General features: G+C 33.9%; 1 protein-coding gene across 2 annotated transcripts; it reads left to right on the plus strand.

The window, feature by feature from the left end:
- On the plus strand, positions 1-26,238 carry LOC137402196 (WAP four-disulfide core domain protein 8-like). 2 transcript variants are annotated; one of them, XM_068088686.1, is made up of 10 exons: positions 1-105; positions 7,207-7,284; positions 9,364-9,435; positions 11,491-11,647; positions 12,745-12,890; positions 15,618-15,768; positions 17,701-17,849; positions 19,681-19,867; positions 24,437-24,603; positions 25,734-26,238. In XM_068088686.1, exons 1-10 carry the CDS (start codon positions 100-102, stop codon positions 25,776-25,778), a joined length of 1,158 nt encoding a protein of 385 aa, XP_067944787.1. In that variant the 5' UTR covers positions 1-99; the 3' UTR covers positions 25,779-26,238. The 2 variants fall into 2 exon arrangements, with proteins under 2 accessions (XP_067944787.1, XP_067944788.1); XM_068088687.1 differs by lacking the exon at positions 9,364-9,435.
- The last annotated feature ends 54 nt before the right edge of the window (positions 26,239-26,292 follow it).

Below are 26,292 nucleotides of genomic sequence, written 5' to 3' on the forward strand. Positions count from 1 at the left end.
TCCGAGGCCACACGGGGTGTACGCTTGATTGAGGTAAGCTCTTTACCAGAAAGGATTACCAATTGGAGGAGACTCGCCTAGCAATAACTCACAAGAATCATGAAGGTAAGTGATGACTTGTAATGGCCTACCTAATGGCACTATCGGCAAAACTGAAGTTTTTAGGATAGCTAGTATTTCTTCTCGTTAACTTTTATCTGATTAACTTTTTGATTTGTTTGAAAAGTATGTAAATCTTTTGCCTTCTGAACTCCTAGATAAACCAAATTCTATGAGAAAAAAACTAGAGTCAAAATTGGCAAAGATAATTTTACAATGTTTCATTTTTTTGATTTCAAATTAAAAAATGAAAAACCAGCCAAATAACAGGTTTTGCAAATTTAATGTCTACTCGCTTACTGATGAGTTCTCAGATGTTCTCGGTGGAGATGACAATTGATGGGACTTTTTAATGTAATGAAGTATATCATGTTTATATACTCGTCATACTTTCAATATATTGTGTTTCTAAAAACTACAATTACCACTTTTAAATACATCTACTGTAATACGTCCGTTATTCATGAAATGAAAGCTTTGTTTGTGAGTCATAACTTGATAACTCAACAGACCTGATAAAGTTTTAGAACCTAACTACTAACCTAGAACAAAAATAATACTATCCTTTAGTATCTAAGCGCCATATCAACTAACTAAATAGCTTCTAAATGCTTGAGGCTTACATTCTAAGAATGTTCTGCTTTACTGGAAACTTTGCTAATCTAAATTTATGTTTTGTCAGGTATCCTGCCTGAAAAAACAACGTATTTTGTTTTGAGCTGACTCACAGAAACACTACAAGTCATGCATGCTGAATATAAGTCTTTGAAGATATCTTGATTACCAGGCAATTATATAGGAAAGAGTTGGAAATTCATCATCTAGTTCCATATCTTTCGAATCTTAGAAGCAAGAATTCTAATGACTCTGTTTAAATACCTAAACCCTCTCATCAGCATTAGACTGAGGCACTTTACAGTAGAAGTAGAAAATAAATGGGTTAGCGTCAGAGATCAATGAGTTTGAAATTTGAGCAATAATGTTTAGCAGTGTATGATTGACATCAAGTGACAGAAAAGATGAATAAATGCTAGCAATAACTAAATATATGTACCATTGTTTTGATAGCTATATAATTATTGATATAGTGCCTGCTACCATGAGGTAAATATTGCTGTTGATTAAAACTTGGTTGAATCAGTCCTGTAGCAGAGCATTTACCTTCAGGTCAATGATGTTAGCTAACTATAAATAATTGCAAATATAATATTATGTATTTTTATTACTAGACTGTTTTTAGACAAAACCAACTTTATGTAGTACTACATATAACTTGTAACTGGGATACACTAGAGCCTACAAAGAGCTGTTTAATCTGTTGCTTATTTTAGCACCTATGTCTGAGTTTTGAGAGATTTTGATCTCTTATCAATGGCTGAAATAGATAAGGTTCATAATGCTATTGCTTTATCAAAGTTTCAAGTTGCAGAAAACCAGAGCTTAAAAATAATTGTGTTTTAATTATTACCAGAATATAAAATTTGTTAATCTTCTGTTTTCAACCTAATCTCAAACATTCCAAAATGTCTTTTTCAATCTCATAACGGTCACCACTGCTAGTATTTAAAAATCTTACGAAAACCTTCCTTATAATTGCTTTGAGCAGCTATACATGTATATCTCTAGCGAGTTGTCAATTTACCAAAGCCATTACTCAAATGATTTAGTTAAGTTGCTCTAAAGTTTAAGAGGTCTGGTTACCGCTTACAATGTCTTCATTAGTCCTATTTACTGTATCTACGTCGCAATTATGTCGTCTGACAAGCTTGTGGTTAGTTGTTTTATAATGAAATACAAGCAAAGCACTTTCTATAGCAATAAAAATCAAGATTAGTGTCTAAATTATTACAGAATATTGCATTTCCAAAGAACCTTGATGAGTTATGTGATCTGAAATATTGACAATCAGAGTGCAGAGGTTTATACATGTGTGTTTAGAAGCACGATGTATCGACCATCACAGGGTTGCCACTGGCGACAAAATGTCTTGGGGGAACTAAACATGTCTAGCTAGTCGAGGTCCAATGATGGTAGTTAATCCTGAGGATTAGGTGATCATCCAGTGAAGGTTGAGAAAGCCAGTAGATAGAAAAACGTGATTAAAATTCAGATTATATGCATGAGTTAAAATTGCGTACATCTCGGCCTTACGGTTATCAATCCATGTGATCAGTAGGTTTTTTTGTTTTATAACGCAATAGTAACAAGTAAGAATAAGTTGTTATGTTTAATGACAAAAAGTGATCAGCAGATGTGTCTGGTTTATAAATGTTTTTGAGGAAAAACTAACAATGCAGAATACGATTTTTTTAATTCATGTAAAATCACTCTAAAGTTTGTAATATTTTTTCCATTATAGCCATATAACATTAAACATATTCATAAACGTTCGTTAAAAATAATTTCAGCCAAGCATTTCAAATGAGATCATTTTTCTAGTCATCTAGTTCTCAAAGCTTTCTTTGGTGCCGCTTCCATGTCAATAACAATCATCTACATGTAGCATCTAATAATAAAATAGTAGACATATCGACTCACTAAATGACTTCAAAATGTTTTCAGCCTAGTTGCCTTGCAGCCTACAGCCAAGTTCTAAAAGAGTTCAGCTTTACTGGAAACTTTTACTATTTTCTGAATGCTACAACTATAACAAAGGCACCAGTTTTTTGCAGATTCATTATACAAAACTATTCATCTATTTTTATCAGCAAAATCAATTATATCTCACTTTGAGAAATTGGCTAATCCTCGTATCTCAAGAGAGCAAAAAATAGGAGAGCTTTTTATAGCACAGTTATTTTCCTGGTGATGTTTACAATAATAAAATCTTTGAGTAGATTAATTAAAAATCTTTAGACATCTGTTGTCTAGCCTGACTTCTACAGCTTAGTCTGACACTTGGAAACAAGTGGTGTCAACTATAAATAAATACTGTTGCCGTGTTGTTGCAAGGATGAGGCTCGATAACAAAGAGTGTAGATAATAGGTGACATACTTCAGCATGCTGTAAGTTTATTACTAAGTTTCTATATAGTAATAGTGCAGTGATACCTGGGTGGGTCAGTGCTAAAGTGCTAGGCTGGGCCGACAAGCCGATCATGTTTCCATAGGGCACTATAGTAAAGCAAAGGTTTGGTGGTGCATATGAAACAACAGAAAAGCAAGACCTATGCCTACACAAACATGTGACGCCATTGGTCTCCAAGGAGTTTCCATGACACAAAGATGGCACATCCCAAGGGCGTTTTGCTTCCAAACAATGACACTGAATCGTGACAGAATGGGAGCAACACGACTGTTCCCATGAACACATTGCAGCGCAATCTAGGGCTGTGTCAGCACGCTATTGTTGTATGGAAACATAGCATTTCTCGCACTAAGTTGGAGTATAATAAGCTTTGAACAACAATAGGCTAAACTAAAGAGAGTTTTTCCATCTTTTATCATCACCTGCTTATTTTGGTTGACTCACTGTCTCTTTCTTTAAGTTGCTGTGTGACAACTTTGAAAATTTCTGTTTGAACTATTAGTAATGCAAATTAAATTAAAAAAAACACAATTCCACTAGGCTGCAAAAAACTGCTAAGGAGGTATTGACTATAACTTTAGCTTAAATAAATGTAAGTTATCAGCTTCTAAATGTGGCTGACTCACCAATAAGCCTTTTGAAGTGGCTTTTGATTTTCAAAAATAAAAGCAAATCAAAATAAATGGGCGAGAGTTGCTTTGAGTTTAGCGAATTAGTATTTTATGTAGTTTGATAGGGCTGCTTGTAGCTTTGAAGAATATAGTAAACTACTTTAGATTATTGCATTTTTGAAAGCAGACTGGCACAAGGAGCTCATTTTATGTTTTTCTATCTTAATTGATTATAGTTATTTTTATCTCTGATGCAATTTATTTCTACCCGCCAAATCCTCGTGTGCAATTGATTAGAGATTAAAGATTGCAATAGGAAATCAATGGTCACCATAAGAAGGTTATGGCTGCTGAACACTAAGCATAATGTTTTCTTCTAGACAAGTGTAAAGGTTTTTAGGATACCTTTAAGTGGATGGTGCCATTTACCAAAAAGCATGCCCTAGTTCTATCAACAACATTTTAATACAACACCAAATTGTAGAGCACGTCTAGATTAAATGCTTTAGTAAAATATGCATGTTTGTTGTGCAATAAAGCATTAACTCACTCTCAGCACTAAACCTTTTTTTACTAAAGCTAATTAAGTTTTTTTATTATTACACGCAGATAAAAGTAGAAAATAAAATCTTTTCTTCTGTAATAATGCAAAAAACTGTAAGAAACAAACCCGAGCAGCCTCGAGTGCTTTGAGAGATCATCAGGGGCGTCGATCAAGCACAGATAATATGTACATACATTATAATTCTAATATAATATATATAATTCTATTATATATAGCCAACATGTTAGGAACTAGGAACAAATTAAGAACAATAACTTCAATAACGACGTATAGCAAATGCAATTGTATAATATCTAATTAAGTCCTGTGTGAAAGAGCAACTCCGGCACATAACATGTGGAGAGATGTAAAACTTCTGTGTCAGAGTTGTTAACACTGATGATGTTTATATATAGGTATGTCTTGAAAGTGTCAAATAGATGCTGTAGATGTAATCATAAGTTTAGTTATAGCAAAAGGTAAATTCGGTAAAATCGGCTGTTTCTCTCATTTGATTGAAATACTTACCATAAGAAAAGCCCTGTCTACCTGCCCGTTTTTTCGCCCCACATTCATTTGCTGCAAAAAATTCTGCATTATACGGAATTCAAACTTGTGATATACAGTTTTTAGACTAGCACTTCTACCAATTAATCAACTGAAATAACTGAAATAATATTTCAAAATAAGCATTTTGAAATAACTGTGTTGCTAGTTTTTATAATTGACCATCTCTCACAGCACGCCAGGCTACCAGGATACTGAAATACATAAAAATAGCTTAATTCTTCTGTGAAAACACAAATATATTGTGTAGTCCTTAGCAAAATTATTAAAAATAGCTTGCATCACATGACTCCATAAAATATACCACATTGCCAAATTGGTTTATGAGAAAGAAAATTGAAGTATGGCAAATTTTTTTAAGACATTGGTAAAAATTACCTCTGAACTTTAGTAGACAGCTGCTGTTATTGTTACATGAAAAAGTTCAAAATGGGTAGGGTGCTTGAGCACCTCCCCATCGAGAACTTTTGAAATGATTGTAGATTATTATGCAGTAACAATAGGTTGTCAAACCACCTTGTCAACCAGGTGTTAAATGTATTATTAATGAACAAAAGAATAGTTTTTTCTTTGTTGTAGGACACCGTCTCTATTGCTCACTGTCTTACGAAAACCAAAAACTATTTTTGTCACTGCGTTACTCCGCATCTGCAGCTTTATAAAAGTCTTCACTTATGTCATGTCTAACCAATCTGGCAACTATGTTTCCAGTTCTAACCAAGATTCTTTATCACGGCTCTGTTACCTTTGTTGCATAATGATTCACCCTGACCACAACGAGAGTTTGTACCAAGTAACTTCCTGGTCCGCCCATAAACTAAACTCTTTCATGCTACCATACTAAATTTCACTATAGAGAGTGTAAAAACCAGTGGCACGGAGGATCATCCGTAGATTAACATAATATCTTAGATTAGAGTGAGGATGTGCCAGTATGCCATAAAGAGAAGACTGCATTAACAAATTCTTCACCCTCAAGTAGCAGAGTTTATGCAGATGACTACATAGAGGCGTAGGTTGTTAGTTCTTGTATGATTAAGAGCAGCAAAAGTCAATCCCCAATTTTGTTGAATTTGAGGTATGATGAATTTTTTTGCAAAAAATCAAGGTTTCATGAAGTTATAATGTTACTAGACTCTGATTAGCAAAAAACTAGACCTAACTAAGTATTCAAGTTTTTGATTACAAGCATCTTAAGTATTGGTTAACTATGTTGCAATCAACTGTTTAGGGTTGAACAAAGGTCATGCATGTATTTAGAAACAAACAAATAAAAGCGCACGTGTTGTGGTCTTATCTGCACAGATTGGTATCTTCAATCATTAAAAATGAAATGGTTAGATTTTAGCTTACATAATCATTTAAAAAAACAATTTCCAGCTGTTTGCTTAACATATTTGCAATCAGAACAAAATTAGGATTAAGTTAATATATAATTTATTGCTATTGATTAAATTCACAATGTTGTAAATATCAACTTTAGTTTTTAAACAAAGGATTCTAGTTTATTTTAAACACCAGTGTAATTCAAAGCAGAAAGGTTTTCACAGATCTTCTGTTAAACTTATAAGCCTTTACTTAGTAATTACGTGAATAAATACATGTAGCTAAGAAAATAAACTTAACAAACAAATTACTTGAAATATAAAGTAATTAAAATATGTGTAACGGCACAGCCGTAAAAATAAAAGTCAGGCTTTGGTTGATTTTACAGAATACATTCTAGTTGATTTTGATCAATATATAAAATGCTATTTCAACTAAAATAAATATTAATTTTTAGAATCACACGCTGCTTCAAACTTTCTTTATACTATTTTTAAATGTATGCTCACTTGCTCACAAAGTGCTTCCCAAAAAAGAAAACCAAAATATGACTGCTTTGATGTAATTATTGCACAATCATGTAGCAAGAACCAAAGCTGCCTTTCTTAACCAAATATTTCTCTATACTAGCACTTTGACACTTTTGGTGGATGCGTTTACAGCTAATAGTGAAAACTTCCTTTTTAGACAAGCAACCCTCAGTTCAAGTCAGTTGTGTAACAAATTTTAATTATATGAAGGAAGTTTTAGCCAATACAAATCATGTTTAAATTTTTAGATTTTCACACACCTGTGAGTTTTTTGCTAGGTTTATCATGTAAAGAACACTGTAATTACCCAAAGAGCTACAACTTAAACGTGCTTAGTATACAAATAATGTGTTTAGCCTACTAGATTAGCTAAATAAATTGGCCATTAGTACAACATTTGTGCAACTTATCTCGAGGGTTTGTGCTCACAAAACAACTTTCATTGTTGAAGTGACGCAAATTGAGAAAACCATTGTATTATTAGCGCTATTGTAATTGCAGGCAGTATTGGTGATAGTGATTGCTGCAGTATATACAGTTGAAGTGGTTAGGTCATCTGATGAAGACCTGCTAAAAAGCGTAAGTTTTCTAAATCTTTGTGTACTAAAGATAGCATGAAGATGAAGAGCATGGGTGCCACTTTCTGCTAATTAGGTTTTTGACAGTGTATGAAACCATCCTATTTATCGGCAAGCCGCTGCAACATAATGAAAATCTTAACACGCTTCAACATGCTCTTGCTTGCTGGATACCCTATCCTTCTTGTCAACAGAGAGTGAATCTTGTTCATTTAAAGCCAGCAATCACTTCAAAACGATTCAATTATATAGAATACAGCTATAGACGGTCTTAGTCGACTTGAGTGACTAAGACGGAAAAACGGCAACAGAGACAGAGTGGCAGAGAGGCCAAAAGACAGAGAGACCGGGCAATAGAAAGACAGAGAAAAAGAGAGACAGAGAAAAAGAGAGACAGAGTGACAGAGAGACAGAGAAATAGGAAAAAAGGAAGACACCGAGACAAAGAGACAGAGAGACAGAGAGACAAGGAGACAGAGAAACAAGGAGACAGGGAGAGAAGGAGACAAGGAGACAGGGAGACAGGGAGACGAGAAGATAGGGAGACAGGGTGGCAGGGAGACAAGGAGACAGAGAGGCAAGAAGACAGAGAGACTGAGAAACAGGGAGACAGGGAGACAGAAAGACAGGAAGACAGGAATACAGGAAGACAGGGAGATAGAGAGACAGAGAGACAGTGAGACAGGAAAAAAGGGAGACACCGAGACAAAGAAACAGAGAGACAAGGAGACAGAGAAACAAGGAGACAGGGAGAGAAGGAGAGAAGGAGACAGGGAGACGAGAAGATAGGGAGACAGGGTGGCAGGGAGACAAGGAGACAGGGAGGCAAGAAGACAGAGAGACTGAGAAACAGGAAGACAGGGAGACAGAAAGACAGGAAGACAGGAATACAGGAAGACAGGGAGATAGAGAGACAGAGAGACATAAATACAGAGAGACAGAGACACAGAGAGACAGAGAAACAGAGAGACAGAGAAACAGAAAGACAGAGAGCCAGAGAGACAGAGAAATAGAAAGACAGAGAGTCAGAGAGACAGAAAGACAGAAAGACAGAAAGACAGAGAGCCAGAAAGACAGAAAGACAGAGAGCCAGAGAGACAGATAGACAGAAAGCTAGAGAGCCATTGAGACAGAGAGACAGAGAGACAGAAAGTTAGAGAGACAGAAGGCCAGAGAGCCAGAGAAACAGAGAGACAGAGAGGCAAAAATACCGAAGGACAGAAGAACAGAGAGCCAGAGAGACAGGGAGACAGAGAGGCAGAGAGACGGAGAGGCAGAGAGACAGAGAGAGGAAAAAACAGAAAGACAGAGAGACAGAGAGATGAAAAGACAGAAAGACAGAAAGACAGAGGGACAAAGAAACAGACAGAGGGAATGAGAAATAAAATGGGCTTTTATTGAAGTAAACTTTGAGCAATCTCTGTTAGTAAACATCATAGATAATTTACTTTCAGAGTTAAGTCTTTATACCTCATTGATTCCAGACCACAGGACTTAATTATTTTTATTGCATTTAATAAATTTTTTTTGTGTCAGCAAAGTAAATAGAAAACTTTCAAGTAAAAACAAATGAAGTGACAACCTATAGGTCTTTAAAACCGTGTTTCATGAGTATACTAATCTCTCAATAACTCATTGTTGTAAAACATGGCTGAAAATTGGTTAGCTTTGTTTAACGTTTGTAGGCTAAACAATGATTATTTTTATATAACAGACATAATCAGACTGTCAAAAAATTCTAATTGAATTCATTGGATAGTTTTTATTGCTGATAATTAAAAGTGAATGGTAGAGGATAACTCCAGGTTTACTGGCGTACATAAAATCAATGATTGGTAATAACAGACCTTAGTGAATAATAAATAATCAAAGGTTGCACATGAGTGCATCTCCTATCTAATATAACTCTTAACCTATAACACAAGTTCAAAAGTTACTTTAGCCTATGTCTATTGTCAGCTCTAAAATGTGTCTTTTAGGTTTATAGCACTTTGATTGTAAATAAGAAGCAGCATTTGGCTCTATGCCTCGTTCACTGGAGGAGCTAACATGACTCCTACAGTATTTTTGTTTTATTCAGATTCTTGGAGAAGATTTGGAAAAACGTCTGCTCAAGCTTCTAGAAAACCATTCTAAGCCTGCTACTGCCAGGGTACGTTTACTATAAAGTTAAATATAATACGAAAAAATTCATACTAGTACCCTGGCAGTCGAGTGTGCCATAAGATATTGTCAAGTGTAATAGCCGTGTGTACAATTATTCCAGAAATTGAGTTCAATTTGCGCAGGTGTTAGAGTGTTGGTGTAACATGCTGAACGTTTAGAGTCTGAATGCTATACAATGCAATCTTTTTTCTTGACCTCCCATCGTTGCTTCTGACAGACAGCCAGACAAACACAGTTGTTATTATTGTAATGATTAATAAGTCCCACTTTGGTATTTCGTATGAGTTAGTGTGGGTCAACGTTATGCATTTCTACATTTTTAGTCACTTTCATCTAAACTTTACCTGCATATGCCCAGTGCCTTCTATTTGGTGTCAAAACTCTGTGTGGTTTCTGAAAATCAACCTCTTAAACACCTACCTGTGGACTATCTGATTAAAAATGGAAGTGATCGTCGGCATCAACGAGCTTACTGGTAGTATAGCACAAATAAATATAAACTTCATTTCTTTATAAAGTTGCCCTGTTAGCATTAATCTTTTATCAATGCATGAAACATGTGTGTTTCATGCATTTAAAAATGTTGGAGAAAAACACTTCAAGGGTAAAAAAGATAAAGTTTGATAACCTCAGCCTATGTGAGAAACAACGTATGTCATTTTATTTAGTTGTATACCGTTAGGTAAAACTTTCATGCAACTGCCCAAAGGCTAACACTTAGCAAGAGATCGTAAATATTAGCTATTAGATAACTTTACTAATAATATAAGGTTAATACTTATTTATGCTGGGCTGATTCTTTGTCGTTTTGTCCAAGACGGTCATCTAGTGTGAATGCTAAAATTCTAGAAAGATACCGCCATAATAAAGTTCACTAGTAATATGTCAGTAGCTGATTAGAACAAAAACTGCTCATATGGGCCAGCTATAACACAGGCTAAATGGTAGAGAGTGCATTTGCTTTCATTTATTATTTTCTTTATTTATAGAACACACATACCTTTTTCAACATTTACAACCATTCAAGAAGTTGTTGAAGTCCCCACTTTATAGCAAGCAATTATTAGAATCTCTAGTCCTAAAATAGACTGTTCAGTGTAAAAGGATTGTTTTCATAATCCCAGCTCGCCAACAGACAGGCATTTTAGTGTCATGGTAAATTTTGATAATGCTCACATGCCAAAATATAATCCCTTGCCCTCTATTAATAGTTTGAGAGTTATGTTAAAAATGCAAGCAATTGTGGTTTGCTTAAGAAATCACAAATAGCATTTTTGCTCACTGTTAAAGGATTGTTTTCAGAATCCCAGCTTGCCAATTTACTGGCAATTTAGTGTAATGGTAAATTTTGATAATGCTCATATGCCAAAATATAATCCCTCGCACTTCTATAGTTTGAGAGTTCTGTTAAAGTTGCAAGCAATTGTGGTTTACTTAAGAAATCACAAGTAGCATTCTTGAATCTTTTTTGTCATTAGGTAATAATGTTATAAAGTATACTGCGTCTAAATTTTCCACGTTTTTTCTGTGTTATGATATTGCTAAGTTTTTTTATTTGAAAACTCAAGCATGTCACATGTTTTCTGTAAACAACTGAACATCAAAAGCAAATATAAATGTAGTAAAACCCCTTCTGTACTTTTTCAGAAAAATGATAAAATACAAGTTATAATCATAAGTATTGAAGGTTGTTTGGGTTTTGCGGTTTCTGAAGTTTAAAACTTTAACTAGATACTTGTATTATTGATTAAAGTTTTCAGAAAAAGATTTATTACACACTATTTCTGGCAAAAGAATAATTATATTATATTTTTAACTATCGCATTCCAAATACAACAGCATAATAAAAATAAACAAAATCATTTTGCTTTTTGTTACTCGCGCTTAATAAGTTTATCTGGATTGGAAAGAGTTTGAAGAATATTATGGTATATACAATGGCATGTACCAAAATGTGCTGCACAACCACACTAAATAGCTATCCCAAACATTTCAATAAATCATTTCACGACTTTGATGTTATGAAATTTACATTTTATAGGCAGATCTAGCTTGTCCCATCTCACAAACAGAGATCCCTCATCATAGAACTGAGCCTATCTGTACAAGAGACACAGACTGTGCTGGAGATGAGAAATGTTGTGATTGGTCGGATAACCAGCACTGCCTGAAGGGCATTGACAGAACCCCTGCTCCAGGTGAATAGTTATAGTTTAAACAGCTGAGGCTAACTATAACAGAGGCAGTATTAATTCACAAAGTTATTACAATAAGACATCAGTACTAATATTGATGTCTTATTGTTTAGGTTTAAAACTAATTTTTAGAGATTGAAGGGTAATCCTTTTAAAAAAAATGTCACAAAATGCAAGCAAAAACCCCCATGTAGAATTTGCAGTAAAAAATAGCTTTAAGAAGTTAACATTTAAAAATTATTTGTTAAATACAAGTCTTCAAGGTGATAAATAGAGATAAAAAAGTGCCCATTCTTCATATAATTGCAAACCGCTCAGTGAAACTATATTGTCCAATGAGATGCGAGAATAAAAAGATGTGTTAATCTTCAAACATACCTAAAGGCAAAAAAACAAAAGCTCTTCAACTAAACATTAGTGTAAATGTATGGTTTTAACCTTGGCTTCTGGTTGTAGAAGCTCCTAAGTCTGTTTTATACTCCCAAATGTCCACCTATTAGGCTCATATATTGAAGTTTTTGAAGGAAAACTAGCTTTAAAAGCATTCAAAAAGATAAACAACATATTAAGAACTTTTTTCTAAGCGTGTAAAAAGTTAGAAATTAAACTAAAGTACAAATACTTATAATAATAGCTTCAGAAATAATACAATCAAATAAAAAAATTTTAAAGATAAAATTTATAAATTTAATAGTGAATAAAACAAAAATCTAAACTGTGAACTACTGATGATTAATGATGATTATTCAAATTATTTCTCTTTCTTGAAATACTGTGACAAGAAAGGCATTTAGCCTTAAACTTCAATTTTTCTAAATCAACCATCATGCCAATTACAAATCTCTCAAAAAGAAATTACACTAACAAACATTTCTCTGCACACTGATTAAGCTTCTTAAATTCTCAACTTGCTGAATATACAAATCAGTTTGATAGATTACTACAGTTAACGAACAGAGTTATTTCATTGAAAAGAGATAGTAAAGATGATCTACATTATCAAATTATGTTGAATAAGGGGGTTGAATAAAACACATTTATTTTATAGCTTTAAGAAGTTATAAAATTTTTCACTCTCTCAAGCTCGTGTTCCTTTATAGGTGAGTGTCCAAGACAGAGCATGTGGAACGATGCTTGTTTAGCTGGACATGTTGGTTGCCGGTATGATGCCGAGTGCTCGGGGATAGGAGAAAAGTGCTGCCTAAACTTTGGCTGCGGATATAATGAGTGTCAAAGCATCAGGCAGGTGAGTGACTAACTATGAGGCACAAATAATATAAAAAGAACAGAGTCATTGTGAAGTTCTGCTGCTATCATCTGCTGCTCTTCAATTGTACCATTTTCTTCATTTCTTAAAATTTTACTCAGAAACCGATGTTACTCATTTTAATTTTTTTCATATAAAACATTCTGAACTGATTGGTTGCCTTTAAATATACTGCATGAGTGCGGACCAAATAAACTCTGTGGGAGCAAAGTTGGCGGTAATTTCAAAAATGGTTCCACCCAATCTGACATTGAAACTAGTAAAAAAATTGTGGAAAACTACTTAATTTAGTATATCAACAGAAAATGCAGATTTTTCACAATAAAACATAAATAAACTATAAAAGGATGACATAAAACTCAAATTATGAATATACAATAAATGTAACAAATACCCTCAAGCAATTAAAACAAAATGGAACATTTCAATAGGGTAATAATTGCAAATTGTCTCGCAACCAGGTTGACTAAAGCAACTAAAGTAGGCAACTATCGAGGTTTATCAGTGTGAAGGTCAGACTTACCCTTTTATAGTTTTAAAAGTGGTTTGTATTGCTTTGGAGTTATTTGACCAAAATTAACTGAACAGAGTTGGAGATTTATGCATTACTTTAATGCTTTTTTGGGAAGTTTTAAGTGAAATGATCTGTTTCCACTGTGTTATTAAGCAGTCTTTGATGTAGAACCAGCAAATTTTAGGTTATTATACATGTAGTAGGCATCAATTTTTTTTAAGCTAAATTTTTTTAAGCTAACGCTTCATGTATAATTTACAGAGAGTTAAAAAACATTCACTGTTTTTACCAGCCATTTGATGACATATAAAAAAATTGTAAATTACTGTTTACAAAATACTAGACTGAGTTAGTAAATATTTCAACCAATCATAATGTATGTCTAGAGAAAAAAGTGTAGCTTACCAAAATTTACTTAGAACAAAGTTGACCATGTACAGTACATATTAAAATTGATTTCACACAATTTTTATGAGTTTTCACTCAGTTTGCAATGTACAACAATTAGTGTAAGATGCTTAAAAACACACATGTGTCATGGTGTACTAGCTTTCATCATTTTTTGTGGCAGGTGCTTTCAAACCATCGCTAGATTTGCGTAAAAGTAAAAATGGGTTTGATTTTTTTTATCCACCAAAGTAAAATGACGGCTAACATCTCAGTCCTAACTTTTTGTGTCAGGAACAATTGAATAATGAATTTAGTTGCTTTTTAAAAGAGAGATGATGCATGATACGATTGTGAAATACTCTTTAATATGATTGCAAAGTGTCTGTTGCCAGTAAGAATTATCCAAAACAACTTGGCAAAACTAATTAGGTAAAGAACGCGTATTCAAGCGTGCCAAATCGTTGTAAACAATTCTATTGAAAATATGTTGACATATCACAATTAATCATAGACGCCAACAACAAGTTTAGCAATACGATTTAAGTCCTATTACACATATTTTCAATGTCTAAAGGATGGAAGTTATGTTCGTGTCCCAGCTTATGAACTAAAGTTTATAATAATGATAAGTTGGGCTAAAAACGTTGAGTTCATATATTCAATATTGATTAAAGCATGTCTGTAACTCTAGCAATTGGGCGTCATGCATAATCATTACAATAGTACAAATCTGTGAGCAGACATCATGTTAATTGATGGAGCAGAAAATAAGAACTGGGATAATAGTAAAAATAAAACGAGTCAATAATGTCTTGATTGTTTTTTTCAAGATCATTCTCTGATAGTTATTTAAAGCTTAGAAAGTAAAACACAAGTGCAATCAAGAACTATCAGTTGTCACACCACTAGTTATGCAACTATTTCTGGTATATTGCTGACAACACTGTATGTAACCAGCAGCATTTTACTCTGGTTCAAGTTACAATAACTTTAAAGTGATTTTTGTAATTCATTAGAAACAGTAAGTATCTCTCATAAAATTGGTGCATCTTTTGGGACAAATGTACTGCTGATAATTAATATACATATATTTCCCTGTTGCTGAATGAAACAGTTATCTGATGCAAAATCATGATATCTTTTACCACACTTGTTTTTTTCGACATAGACCGGCAAATTTGTTTCTACCATTAATAAAACAGTATAAAAAGAAAGTGTTTTTAGAAGGGTCATAGAAATCACCAGAATGGGCTTGATAATCGGGAGAAATTTAATGTGAGACAAGAAAAGGGGTCAGGCTGCTGCTGTTTAGTTTATGCAACATTTTTGTTGGAAATGGTAGTTCCAGTTCTCATTTAAAATTGTAATGAAAGAACGGGACTTCTGATCATGAGAGGAAGAATTAAGAATAATACCACTAATCTTTTGCAGTTTATGGTAAATGAACTCACTCTGTCCTATTTTTATAATAGTATTAGCTAAGAAAGCATTAAATTCAATAGTGGCCTGTGTCTTAAAATAATTCCCAAGTCAATCACAAGCCTTTCTTATAACAACTGTAGATGCACTGAAGGTACCCACCTATCAATGCGTTAATATAATAGATGTAGAAAAATACAGTCATTAGCATATAAAAGTCGCACTGCATGCCTGTGATAAATACTCTATTGCTAGTTGCTCTTGTAATGTGCCTTGATTTACTACCAAGCTGTTGGTGGTGAAGGAGATTCATTTTTACTTAGGGAAGGGAAACTTGTATTAATTAAAAACAGGCAGTATACATGGGGTCTGCTTTATTATAGCATTTGGCTTGTCCCAGAAGCGTGTCATCGATTGAAAATTCAACTTATCTTGACTGTGAGACGGACGCAGACTGTGGGTTCGATGAAAAGTGCTGTGAATCAGACAACAGTACAGTATGTGTTTCAGGACTAGACATCGTTCCCAAGATAGGTAAGACTATAGGGTGTGTAGTGAAACATAATCTTATCGTAATCCTGTGGTTGAGAAATATTTGTAAACATATTATTGTGTATGTGGAATCTACCATTAAAAAAGATTAGCGCATGTTTTTCTATTGCCTGGTGAGGGCAAATAATAGAGCGTGTTTCATATATCGATCAAAACAAAAAACATGTAAAATGTGTTAAATATTTTGGCCTAAAGATTATAAAATGTATACAAAACGTAAAATTAAGAACATGAAAAGGTATATACATGTATTATTTGATGCAATCATGTGCGCAACAATTTTAATCACAAAATAAGTTTAAAGAACTGCAGTGAACGACGGCTCTGATACACGAAAATAGCTTCTGATAGATTTATTGAAATAAGAAAGATACACAAAAAACAAGTATTGATGATTGTGAGTTTTAGATACAACTATACACATCACAATGAAAAGTAGTTTGTACATTACCTCGTGTGGTGAGGAGGGTGTCATGGATTTAAAACCTATTCTAAAAGTTGATCCTTTAGTCCAGATATTACTAATAGTTTCCTCCTTATAAATCATTAACTTTATTTTTTTCTAATTATTAAAATGAGAGTTGATGATTCTATCAGAGCCTCAAGTGTGTCAAGGAGTAAATGATTCTAAAGTAACATCATATTGTCTGAAAGTAAGCAGCTTTGCATTGCGTTATACCACATTGTATTAACTCACATGTGTGCAAAGTTGGCTTAACTTGCGGTAAAGAAGACAAAATTACAAAGAATTGCAAAAACTTGCATTAAACTGCATGATGCTGCATTAAATACTTGTTTCGAGCTGTCTGTAATTTGAACTATAATAGTTTAAATCAGACACATTCATCTCAAAAATTTTTTGACCGGTCTATCCTTGGTTTGTAGATTGCCAGCCATTTGTATTTGCATTGTCTTACATGATATTGCAACAAAATATACTTTCAGATCATGGTAGGTTTGATACGCTACTGAACAGATAACAGAAACTGCTAGTTGTTGTTTTTCAACCTATAAATTTACAGCTCTGTTGCTTAAAAGTTGACTTGCAACAATATTCCCATTACAGTTATTTGGTATCAAAAGATTCACCATGTTTTACTCCGCTGTGTTGTAGGTGCAAAATATGTGCAAATGTGATTACAAGCTCTTACAAGTCTGTTTTTTTAGTTTTACACGCTTAGAGCTTTAAAATTACATCAAGTTCCAAAGCACTTGTCCTATTCTAAATATATTCACGGTGAATTAAAAATTGTTAATGTTATCTAGGATCAAGGGAACTGCTTCTTTCTACAGGACAAGGGGTTAAATTGTGAAATAAGGAAACGATTATTACGGGTGTTTTATTTATCCCCTGAAGTAATGGAGTTAGCTTTATTATCAAGCTAGCATTGAGTAATTTCAAGGAACATACAGTGTGCCTGTTTTCACCTATATGAGTTCATATTGGCTCTATTATCTATCTTTATTGTAGGACTTTGTATCTGCGGCAGATCAAATATGACCTGGCTGTATTAGCAGTCAATAAGCAATAAGTTGATAGACAGTGTTAATTTTACTAAAGAGTGTCTAGCTACTAACTAGTTACATGAAACTTGTTAGTAGTGTTAGTAGTGTTAAGTGTGGAATGACTTAAGTTTGTAAACATAAAAACACTTTGGGAACATTTTTTATAAGCTTTAGTGGCATTTAGTATTTAAATGATAATCCTGACAACAAAAACATGTCAAAACCTGTAAAAAGATTTTCTGCTATTCACCAAGAATATATGAGAAGGAATATCCAATAACTGTTCCAATATCCGATCTTGCTCCAGTAACTTCAAAGCAGTTTCTCTGTTAAATGTTTTCAATCAGTATTCTAAGTACATAACTGTAAAGTGACAAGGTTTTGTTCAGTTGGTTGGCTTCTGTATAGGATTCTGTCCAGTTCCCCTGGAGACTTCAGACCAGAGCTGCTCACCAACTCACACGGAGTGTTGGTATGACTCAGAGTGTGGTGGAACTACAGAGAAATGTTGTAGGAATAATGCCTGTGATTACAGCGAGTGTGTCAATATGAACAGGGTAAGTATCAGTACTTATCAGTACTCAGTATCAGTACTCCTGTAATCAGGTATCAGTACTCCTGTAATCACACCTCTTTATGTCTGCTAATTGCTAGAAACATTTAGTTTACGTGCTTTTGTTGCATATCTTTTGTATTTAAATTGCTCCATATGGGTCAATAGTGATATCAGCTGTTTCTAACAGCTTGGTACAATTAGTCCTCATACCAGTTGGTCCTAGTCCAATTAGTCCTCATGCCAGTTGATCCTAGTCCGATTGGTCTGTTATATCAGTTTGTCTAAAGACATTTAGTCTAAAACAGATATGTTTAGAATACCACTTGGTCTTAGGACAATTAGTCTAAAATCAGTATAACTAGAAATTCCACTGTCATACAGCCCATGACCAAAGTGATATTGGAAAAAAGAAAGGGTAATGATGGTTGAGAAATGCAATATTAGCAGTCAAATGGCACTGCTGTGCTATAGGATAACTGCAATGATAGCTGTAATGTACTGGGTGTGGGTGTTATTATATACAACAAACAGCAATAATGAAAGGAAAAGATTATATGTTTATATCTCTCCCCCTGCAATAGGAGAAATGCAATATTGGCCAATATTAGAAGTAAAATGCACTGATATTATTAGAATAACCAATATTATTAATATAGTTCCAAACTTTTCTTTAACCATTGTCGGGGGTTAAAATACACCCATTGTAAATGCATCATAATTCTACACAAAATTATTCAAGGTTGTAACAATTTCTTCAGAATTCAGCATGTCATGGTCCAATCTTGCTCGTGCTGTTTTTCACTGTGAAATCACCTTCAACCACTTCCAATTCTGAGTTTGATGAAATTGACAATTGCAATTGTTGCGATTTAGACATTATGGTATGTAAATGATTTGATTTGCAGATACGACTGCATATAGAATAAAATTGTCTTACATAAAATTAAACACGCACTATACGCATGGGAAGGTTTTGCACTCTATTGCTAGCTAGATTCACAGATTAATTTATTTGTGTATATGTTCCTCAGCAAGTAAAATAGCTTGCAAAATTTCATGAAAAGACAACTTTTGCGAAGTATAACTTCATGAATAATATTGTCCTGTAGGGTCATAAGATTCCACCACATGCTAGCATGAGTATATTTTCAAACAATCACATAGACATGCAAAATGCCTGCATTCAACCAAGCACTAATACAGAAAAGAGTAAACATTTTGTGTGTGTGCGAGTGTGCATGCATGTGTGTGCGTGCGTGCAAGCATGTGTGCGAGTGTGTGTGCATGTGCGATGGTACAGTGAGCTCACACTGCAGCGTGCCTAAGTCTATAACACTTATTTAAGTAAGTAAACATGTGAAGTAGATATGCAATCAAAATGATTTCTTTTGGTACGGTGCAATGTTTTTAGCAGCATAGTTATTACTACCATAGCTTTCCATAGAGGTTCTTCTGGTCTTACTAGTTATAATTATGTGTCAAACATAGATATTGAATATAAAAAGACTATTAAATTAACTAAATGTGTAGAATGTGTTTTAAGCCACTTTTTGTCCCCCTCTGACCACCTGACGTCCCTGAAGCTATTTTATTACTGTGGACATTAGACTTCTATTTTTGCAAAAGAATTACAATTAAAATGTCAAAATCCTTATAGTGTAAAAACATATAACAACAATAAAAGTGCAATACAGTTTTAAAAAGCTTATATAACTCAGTATTTAGTTGTATACTTTGGGTATCTATATAACTAGCTTAAGTAGTCAGTGATGGTGACACTGGAAGCATGCAAGGATAGCTAATTATGCAAAAATATTTATGCACTTTTATAGGATTTTGCCTGCCCATGGTTTGACAGACCCGCTGCCGCTGCCAATCCGATTTCTGATGTTTCTACATGCTCTATAGAAAATGGGACATGCTCTGGTTTTGGCTTGCTATGCTGTCCGACTGGAATGAGTCATTCTGGAGATCTGGTGCAGCATTGTCTACCGGCTATACTGCACCGACCTAAAGCTGGTAGGCCTTCTTAAAATATTAGAGTATGGAGTAATGTGTCTCTATACTTTTGTTTGTAAAACAGTAATAAAAATGGTTATCTAACTTTCAGAAATTATAGAATACTTCCTTTTTCCGATTTTCACCAAGAAAGATGGAGCTTTCAGGTGTATGTTGGCTTCATAGTTTTCAAGAACCAGAGGTAGTTTTCAAACCGAATATTCTTGATGGCCAACCGAGAGGCACAGAGCATATGTGGGTGAGGTTTAACATAATCAGCCAAAAATTTGGAAGTCCATAACATTTACGCAGACCTACAGACACACAGTCACACTAAGACAAAGTGAATTTGTTAATAAAAATAGTATTTTTGCAAATTGTATATTAAGTGAGTGTCACTGCTTGTATGTCTCTTTAATAAAACTTCATTGCTAGACAAAACTAACTGTTTCTTAGAAAGTTAGGAATTACCCATAAGTTATGTTTCACAAAGGTTTATACTTTTTAGTGTTTGCTACAAGTGGCAGTTAGTAGAAAAACCAATAAAATTATTTACAGTTCATGTGGTACTCAAAAAAATAAGAAATCCTGAAACAAGATTGCTTAGTTTAAAAACAGAGTACTAGCTTAAGTAAAAAATTATAATGCACTGAAACGCTATGCCTTACAAATAATATATTATATATTGTAAAAAAATACTTTGTAAAATTAATTAAGGTAGTTTAGTGTACATGTATTGTTTTAAAACCGATCTAGCGTAATCTGAAAGTATATTTTATTGAGATGTCATCAAAAACAATGAGAACAAAGACAACTGGAAAATCACAGCCACCAACCAACCTGTAAAAAATAGTGCGATGAACACATCTGAATTAAATTATAATAGTTTACATTACATGCTGCCTGAAATAAATATTTAATGAAGTACTCTGGTGTCAAATAAAAATTTGAGATCAAAAATTAATTTTACGTTGTTTATACAATGAGTTTTGGTTTGAAGACAAAATTTAATGTATATTTGTACATAAATAACCTGCAGTAAGACTTGAAGAAATTCTTTTAATTGTTTTTGTAACATCTGCATGAAAATTTAATCCAAGATTTTAAAAACATTTGTAATTTTGCCTTACTTGCTGCAAGTTAATCCAACTTTACACACATGTAAGGTAATGCAATGTGATGTGGTATACGGCAAAGCAAAGCTTCTTACTTTCATACAACAGGATGTTACATCAGAATAATATACTCCTTGACACACTTGAGACTCTGATAGACCTAAAAATATTATTTTCTAATTAGAAAAAATACAGCTAAATATTGATAAGGAGGAAACTATTAGTAATATCCGGACTAAAAGAGTGGCTTTTAGAATAGGTTTTAAATCCATGACACCCTCCTCACCACACCAGCTAATATACAATATACACTTCATTGTGGTGTGTATGGTTAGCTCTGAAATGGGAAATTGTTAAGTCTTGTTTCTGATCACCTTATCTGATTTTGTGGTTAGAGTAAACTGAAATAGAAGTGTTTGGGTCGTTAAAAATCTTTAGAGATGAGTGTGAATCAACCAATGGCAAGTTAATCTCTCTTAATAAGCTTTTGCCAACAGTTATGCCAGTTAAGGAAATAATGCAATGAAATTTTATTCCTGCCTAGAAAAGAAAAATTTGAGACCAAAGAATAATCTTACATTGTATATATGATGTGTGCTAGTTTTGAGACAAAATTTAATGTTTTTTTGTATATAACGAGCAATAAGACTTCGAGCATTTCTTTCAAATGCTTAAAACTTTCAAATTAGCTATGATTAGCTATACATGATTATTCCATAAGCTGTCAATTAGCAGCGCAGGTGTGATAGTGTTGGTTTGTAACATTTGCTTAAATAATAACTTGCCGAGATGCAATTGTTCTGGTGGTAAGCTGTTTTTAAACTGCTTGCGTAAACTGTAGGAGTATTTGCCAACCAAGTATTAAGGTAATCGTTGAATGTTTAAAGTGAGAACAATTGTTTATGCTTTAAAACTTTAAGGTAATTTGAAAGAAACAAAACATCGTTTTGTTTATTAATTAAAATTAAAACACTGTTTTGGTAAACAAAACAATTCAAATTGATCAAGAAAGATGGAAAAGTGTGGCTGGGCCAACACTTTTTTTATATTTTTTGTGAGCTTGCAGGGTGAACTTTAATTTTTGCAATTAAGAAAGCAACAATGCAAGGACTACTTGCGAGAACAAACACTCTCTTTTTTTTCTCTTAAAAGCTGCCAAATCAACTAGCATTGATAACACTGCTCGCAGAAAAGAATTTTAAAACTGAAGTCTTGATTCTAAATTGACTATCGCAATAATTACAAAAATATACATCTATAGAAAAGCATGTGTGATAACCAAAGAAAAAATGTGGGTACGTAAGTGTATATAAAAAAACCAATTGCATAAATAGTAACAATAAATTATCTCTATGGTATTTTTTTCTTCATTGAATATTCTTACGAAGCCTCATTGGGGCAGTTATTGTTTTAGTGAAGTTAAGAATATTTTAGTGGGCAGAACAGTTTTGCTTTAGAGGTTGTTCATATTGCATGCGCTGAAACATGTTAGAGATGCTATATACTATCTAACTCAGCAGGTTAATAGATTAAAATTTATTAAAATTTTTCCCAGCTCATATTTACAAAAGCTGTGTACGATCTTCCAGCTCTACTCTACTGTTGAGCCTCTTTAGCTGTTGTTGGGGCTTGACTTAGCATGACATCTTCTGAATGTCTAAAAATCCTTGAAAAATATGTTAGGAATCCAAAACGATTACCATATCAAACAAATAGCGTACTTTTTAGTTCTTGACTTGCCGGTTTGGGCAAAATTGTACATACTTTACAAACCTCTATTTAAACGCCATCTTTATTTGTATGCCACCTGTAATAGAACACCACCATGGAACATAAGTTGAAAAAAACAGCTCTACTTTTTATTTGATCGCCACCTCTAATCAACTCTTGAGCTAAAAAACTGTTGAAAAATAGAACACCATGGCATTCAAATAGAGGTTTAACATTATGTATAGACAAAAACTATGTTTTTGGATTTGAAGTACAAGCATCACAAGTTCAAAGGTCAGACTGAATTAAAACTAACTGCAAGCAAATCGAGCCGGAGAATTCATTTGCATGAAACTGTTCTTTGTGAGGAAATTACAGAACTGCACATGGCAACTGAAAGTAAAAAAAATCTTGCAAAATTAACAGGAAATTATATCAAACTAACATGTACTCTTTAATTTTAAATATTTAATGTGTCCTTTTTATTATTACCAGTACCCTGGTAGCCCAGTGCACTGTGAGTGATAGTCAACCACTATTACCAGTACCCTGGTAGCCCAGTGCACTGTGAGTGATAGCCAACTATTACCAGTAACCTGGTAGCCCAGTGCACTGTGAGTGATAGCCAACAACTATTACCAGTACCCTGGTAGCCCAGTGCACTGTGAGTCATAGCCAACAACTATTACCAGTACCCTGGTAGCACAGTGCACTGTGAGTGATAGTCAACCACTATTACCAGTACCCTGGTAGCCCAGTGCACTGTGAGTGATAGCCAACCACTATTACCAGTACCCTGGTAGCCCAGTGCACTGTGAGTGATAGCCAACAACTATTACCAGTACCCTGGTAGCCCAGTGCACTGTGAGTGATAGTCAACCACTATTACCAGTACCCTGGTAGCCCAGTGCACTGTGAGTGATAGCCAACAACTATTACCAGTACCCTGGTAGCCCAGTGCACTGTGAGTGATAGCCAACAACTATTACCAGTACCCTGGTAGCCCAGTGCACTGTGAGTGATAGCCAACAACTATTACCAGTACCCTGGTAGCCCAGTGCACTGTGAGTGATAGCCAACAACTATTACCAGTACCCTGGTAGCCCAGTGCACTGTGAGTCATAGCCAACAACTATTACCAGTACCCTGGTAGCCCAGTGCACTGTGAGTCATAGCCAACAACTATTACCAGTACCCTGGTAGCCCAGTGCACTGTGAGTGATAGCCAACAACTATTACCAGTACCTTGGTAGCCCAGTGCACTGTGAGTGATAGTCAACCACTATTACCAGTACCCTGGTAGCCCAGTGCACTGTGTGTGATAGCCAACCACTATTACCAGTACCCTGGTAGCCCAGTGCACTGTGAGTGATAGCCAACAACTATTACGTAATTGTGTAATAACTGCAGAGTAATGGTGTAATAGCTATAATACATGATTATTCCATAAGCTGTCGATTAGCAGCAGGTGTGATATTGTTGGTTTAGCAAGGAGAATGTTGTTAGTTCGAATTCAATGATAAGCAGTCTTTTTTCCCCAAACTTTAATCGAGGTTTCAAACAGATGGACAGATGAACACAGTTTTTATCAAAGTAAACATTGTCATTTTTGTACAATGAACGAAGTTTAAATATTTGCTTTTTGTCTTTGTAGAGCTTGTAGAAAATTAAGTTAGGCACAAACTGGCACTGGGTAGACACTAACTCAATAGAAACTAAATTACAGGTGCACCTAATATAATTGGTGTATTGTATAATATTTCAGGCCAATGCCCACCTTCTGAAGTACTTCAACATGAGAATGCGCCTTGCCTAGAAAACTATCATGGGAATTGTGGGTATGATGAGGATTGCTATGGCAACCATAAATGTTGTGAGACTGCCTGCGGATATAAACAGTGTCTGCGTCTTCCTGGATCACAGACTAGAGAAGTAGGCTAATCTATAACACCTATTCTTGTCTTTTGAACTTGTTGCTTTTGAAAATCTTTTTTTGTATTTTAGTTGTAAAGGAAGTACATTGTATAAAATTAATATGAAATAATTTTGCACTTTGATCAAAATAAAAGCACCAAAAACATTCAAAAGTATGATAGTTTACTTGTCAGTGGTGTGTAATACATACGAAATTAGCTAAAACATAAATGAAAGACAATGAAGCAATATTCAGACAGTTATTGTCTTTGAGTCAACTTTACCCTCTTGCATTAGACAATGGTCCCAACATTATTTGAGAGATCTCCAGTATCATTGATCACCATATAATACTTCGACGTAAAAGTTTTGCTTTATATCAACTTGACTCTTGAGAAACATTCAAGTAAGCTTTCCACTTCAATAATGATTTTATTATTGTTCCTGTATAAATACTTTTCCTGAGCATGTACTAGTAAAACATTTTCATCAAGTATATTGAGCCTAATTTACAGTGTAATTTAAGTTAGAATATGAACTTGTATAAACCTTCTGCCACCTGTACTTTTTACCTCTCCATGTACTAATATATAGCATAAATATTAGTATGATAATATGTATATTTTTGTCATTTTGTTATGCTTCAGGCGTTCAAATTTTATTTTTTGTACAGTTTTAAACGAATTGCATAACTTTTTAAGGAGTGCAGTGAGGACAGTTGCAAACAGGTTCAGTTAGAAGTTCAGGTTTATACTTTTTTAGTTCTAAAACACTGTAGAATCGTGAGCAATAAAATTGAGAATATAAACTATAAACAAGAATTGAGCAACCACCTGATGAGATAAACAGCTAAAAAGCTCAATTCAATGTTGAAGTAACTAAAGGACTATTAATTGGCTAAAGTTACTTTTCTATTGTTACATTGTAATTCAAAGAAAGTTTATTAGGTATCTCTTCAATGAGGTAATTTTGTTTCTTCTACCATATCATAAACTCCTTATTCTAAAGAGGAATAAACTTAACTGTCAGTAAATGATATTCAAAATAATGATATTTTGAATTATGAGTAATTTAATGAATTTTAGTTTATAATTATTTAATTTTCCTTGATGAGCTGTATATACCTGACAGTTGTTTTATTATTGTAGAAAAGACTAGAACATCTCCTGGAGATATTAGAGTCTGAGTCATAATGACAAGAAAGCATCCTTCAACATCGGCAATATTTATTGTAACAAACAATCGTATTGTTTGAGAGAAGATAATTCCAAGGTGCTAACAATATGAATACTGGAAATCCAGTGCAATATGACTATTTGCGCGCGGTTGACTTAGATCATAATTTTCAAGTTAAGGCCTTCAGCCTAAACTTTTTAATTATGTTTCATGACATTTGTCTCAGAACTCGCAAGTGTTTCAACCTTATGTAACTGAGATTTGCAATTATAAATGATATTCTTCGTACTTTATTAGCTTTTCATATGTTTGTATTCAGCCTATAATATGTATGAGTAGAAAAGTTTAAACTGAACAAATATATATTATTATATCGTTTTAAGCTTACAGTCTTTCCAACACAGAATAATCACTGAATTTTGACTTTTATTTTAGCTTTTAAACAATAAATACATACAACTCTTGATAACACAAAAACATTGTTTGTATGTTTTGATTGCAACCAGTTATGATTCCCGATATGTTTACTCA

The sequence above is a fragment of the Watersipora subatra genome, chromosome 8 (assembly GCF_963576615.1).
Source record: "Watersipora subatra chromosome 8, tzWatSuba1.1, whole genome shotgun sequence".
NCBI lineage: Eukaryota > Metazoa > Bryozoa > Gymnolaemata > Cheilostomatida > Watersiporidae > Watersipora > Watersipora subatra.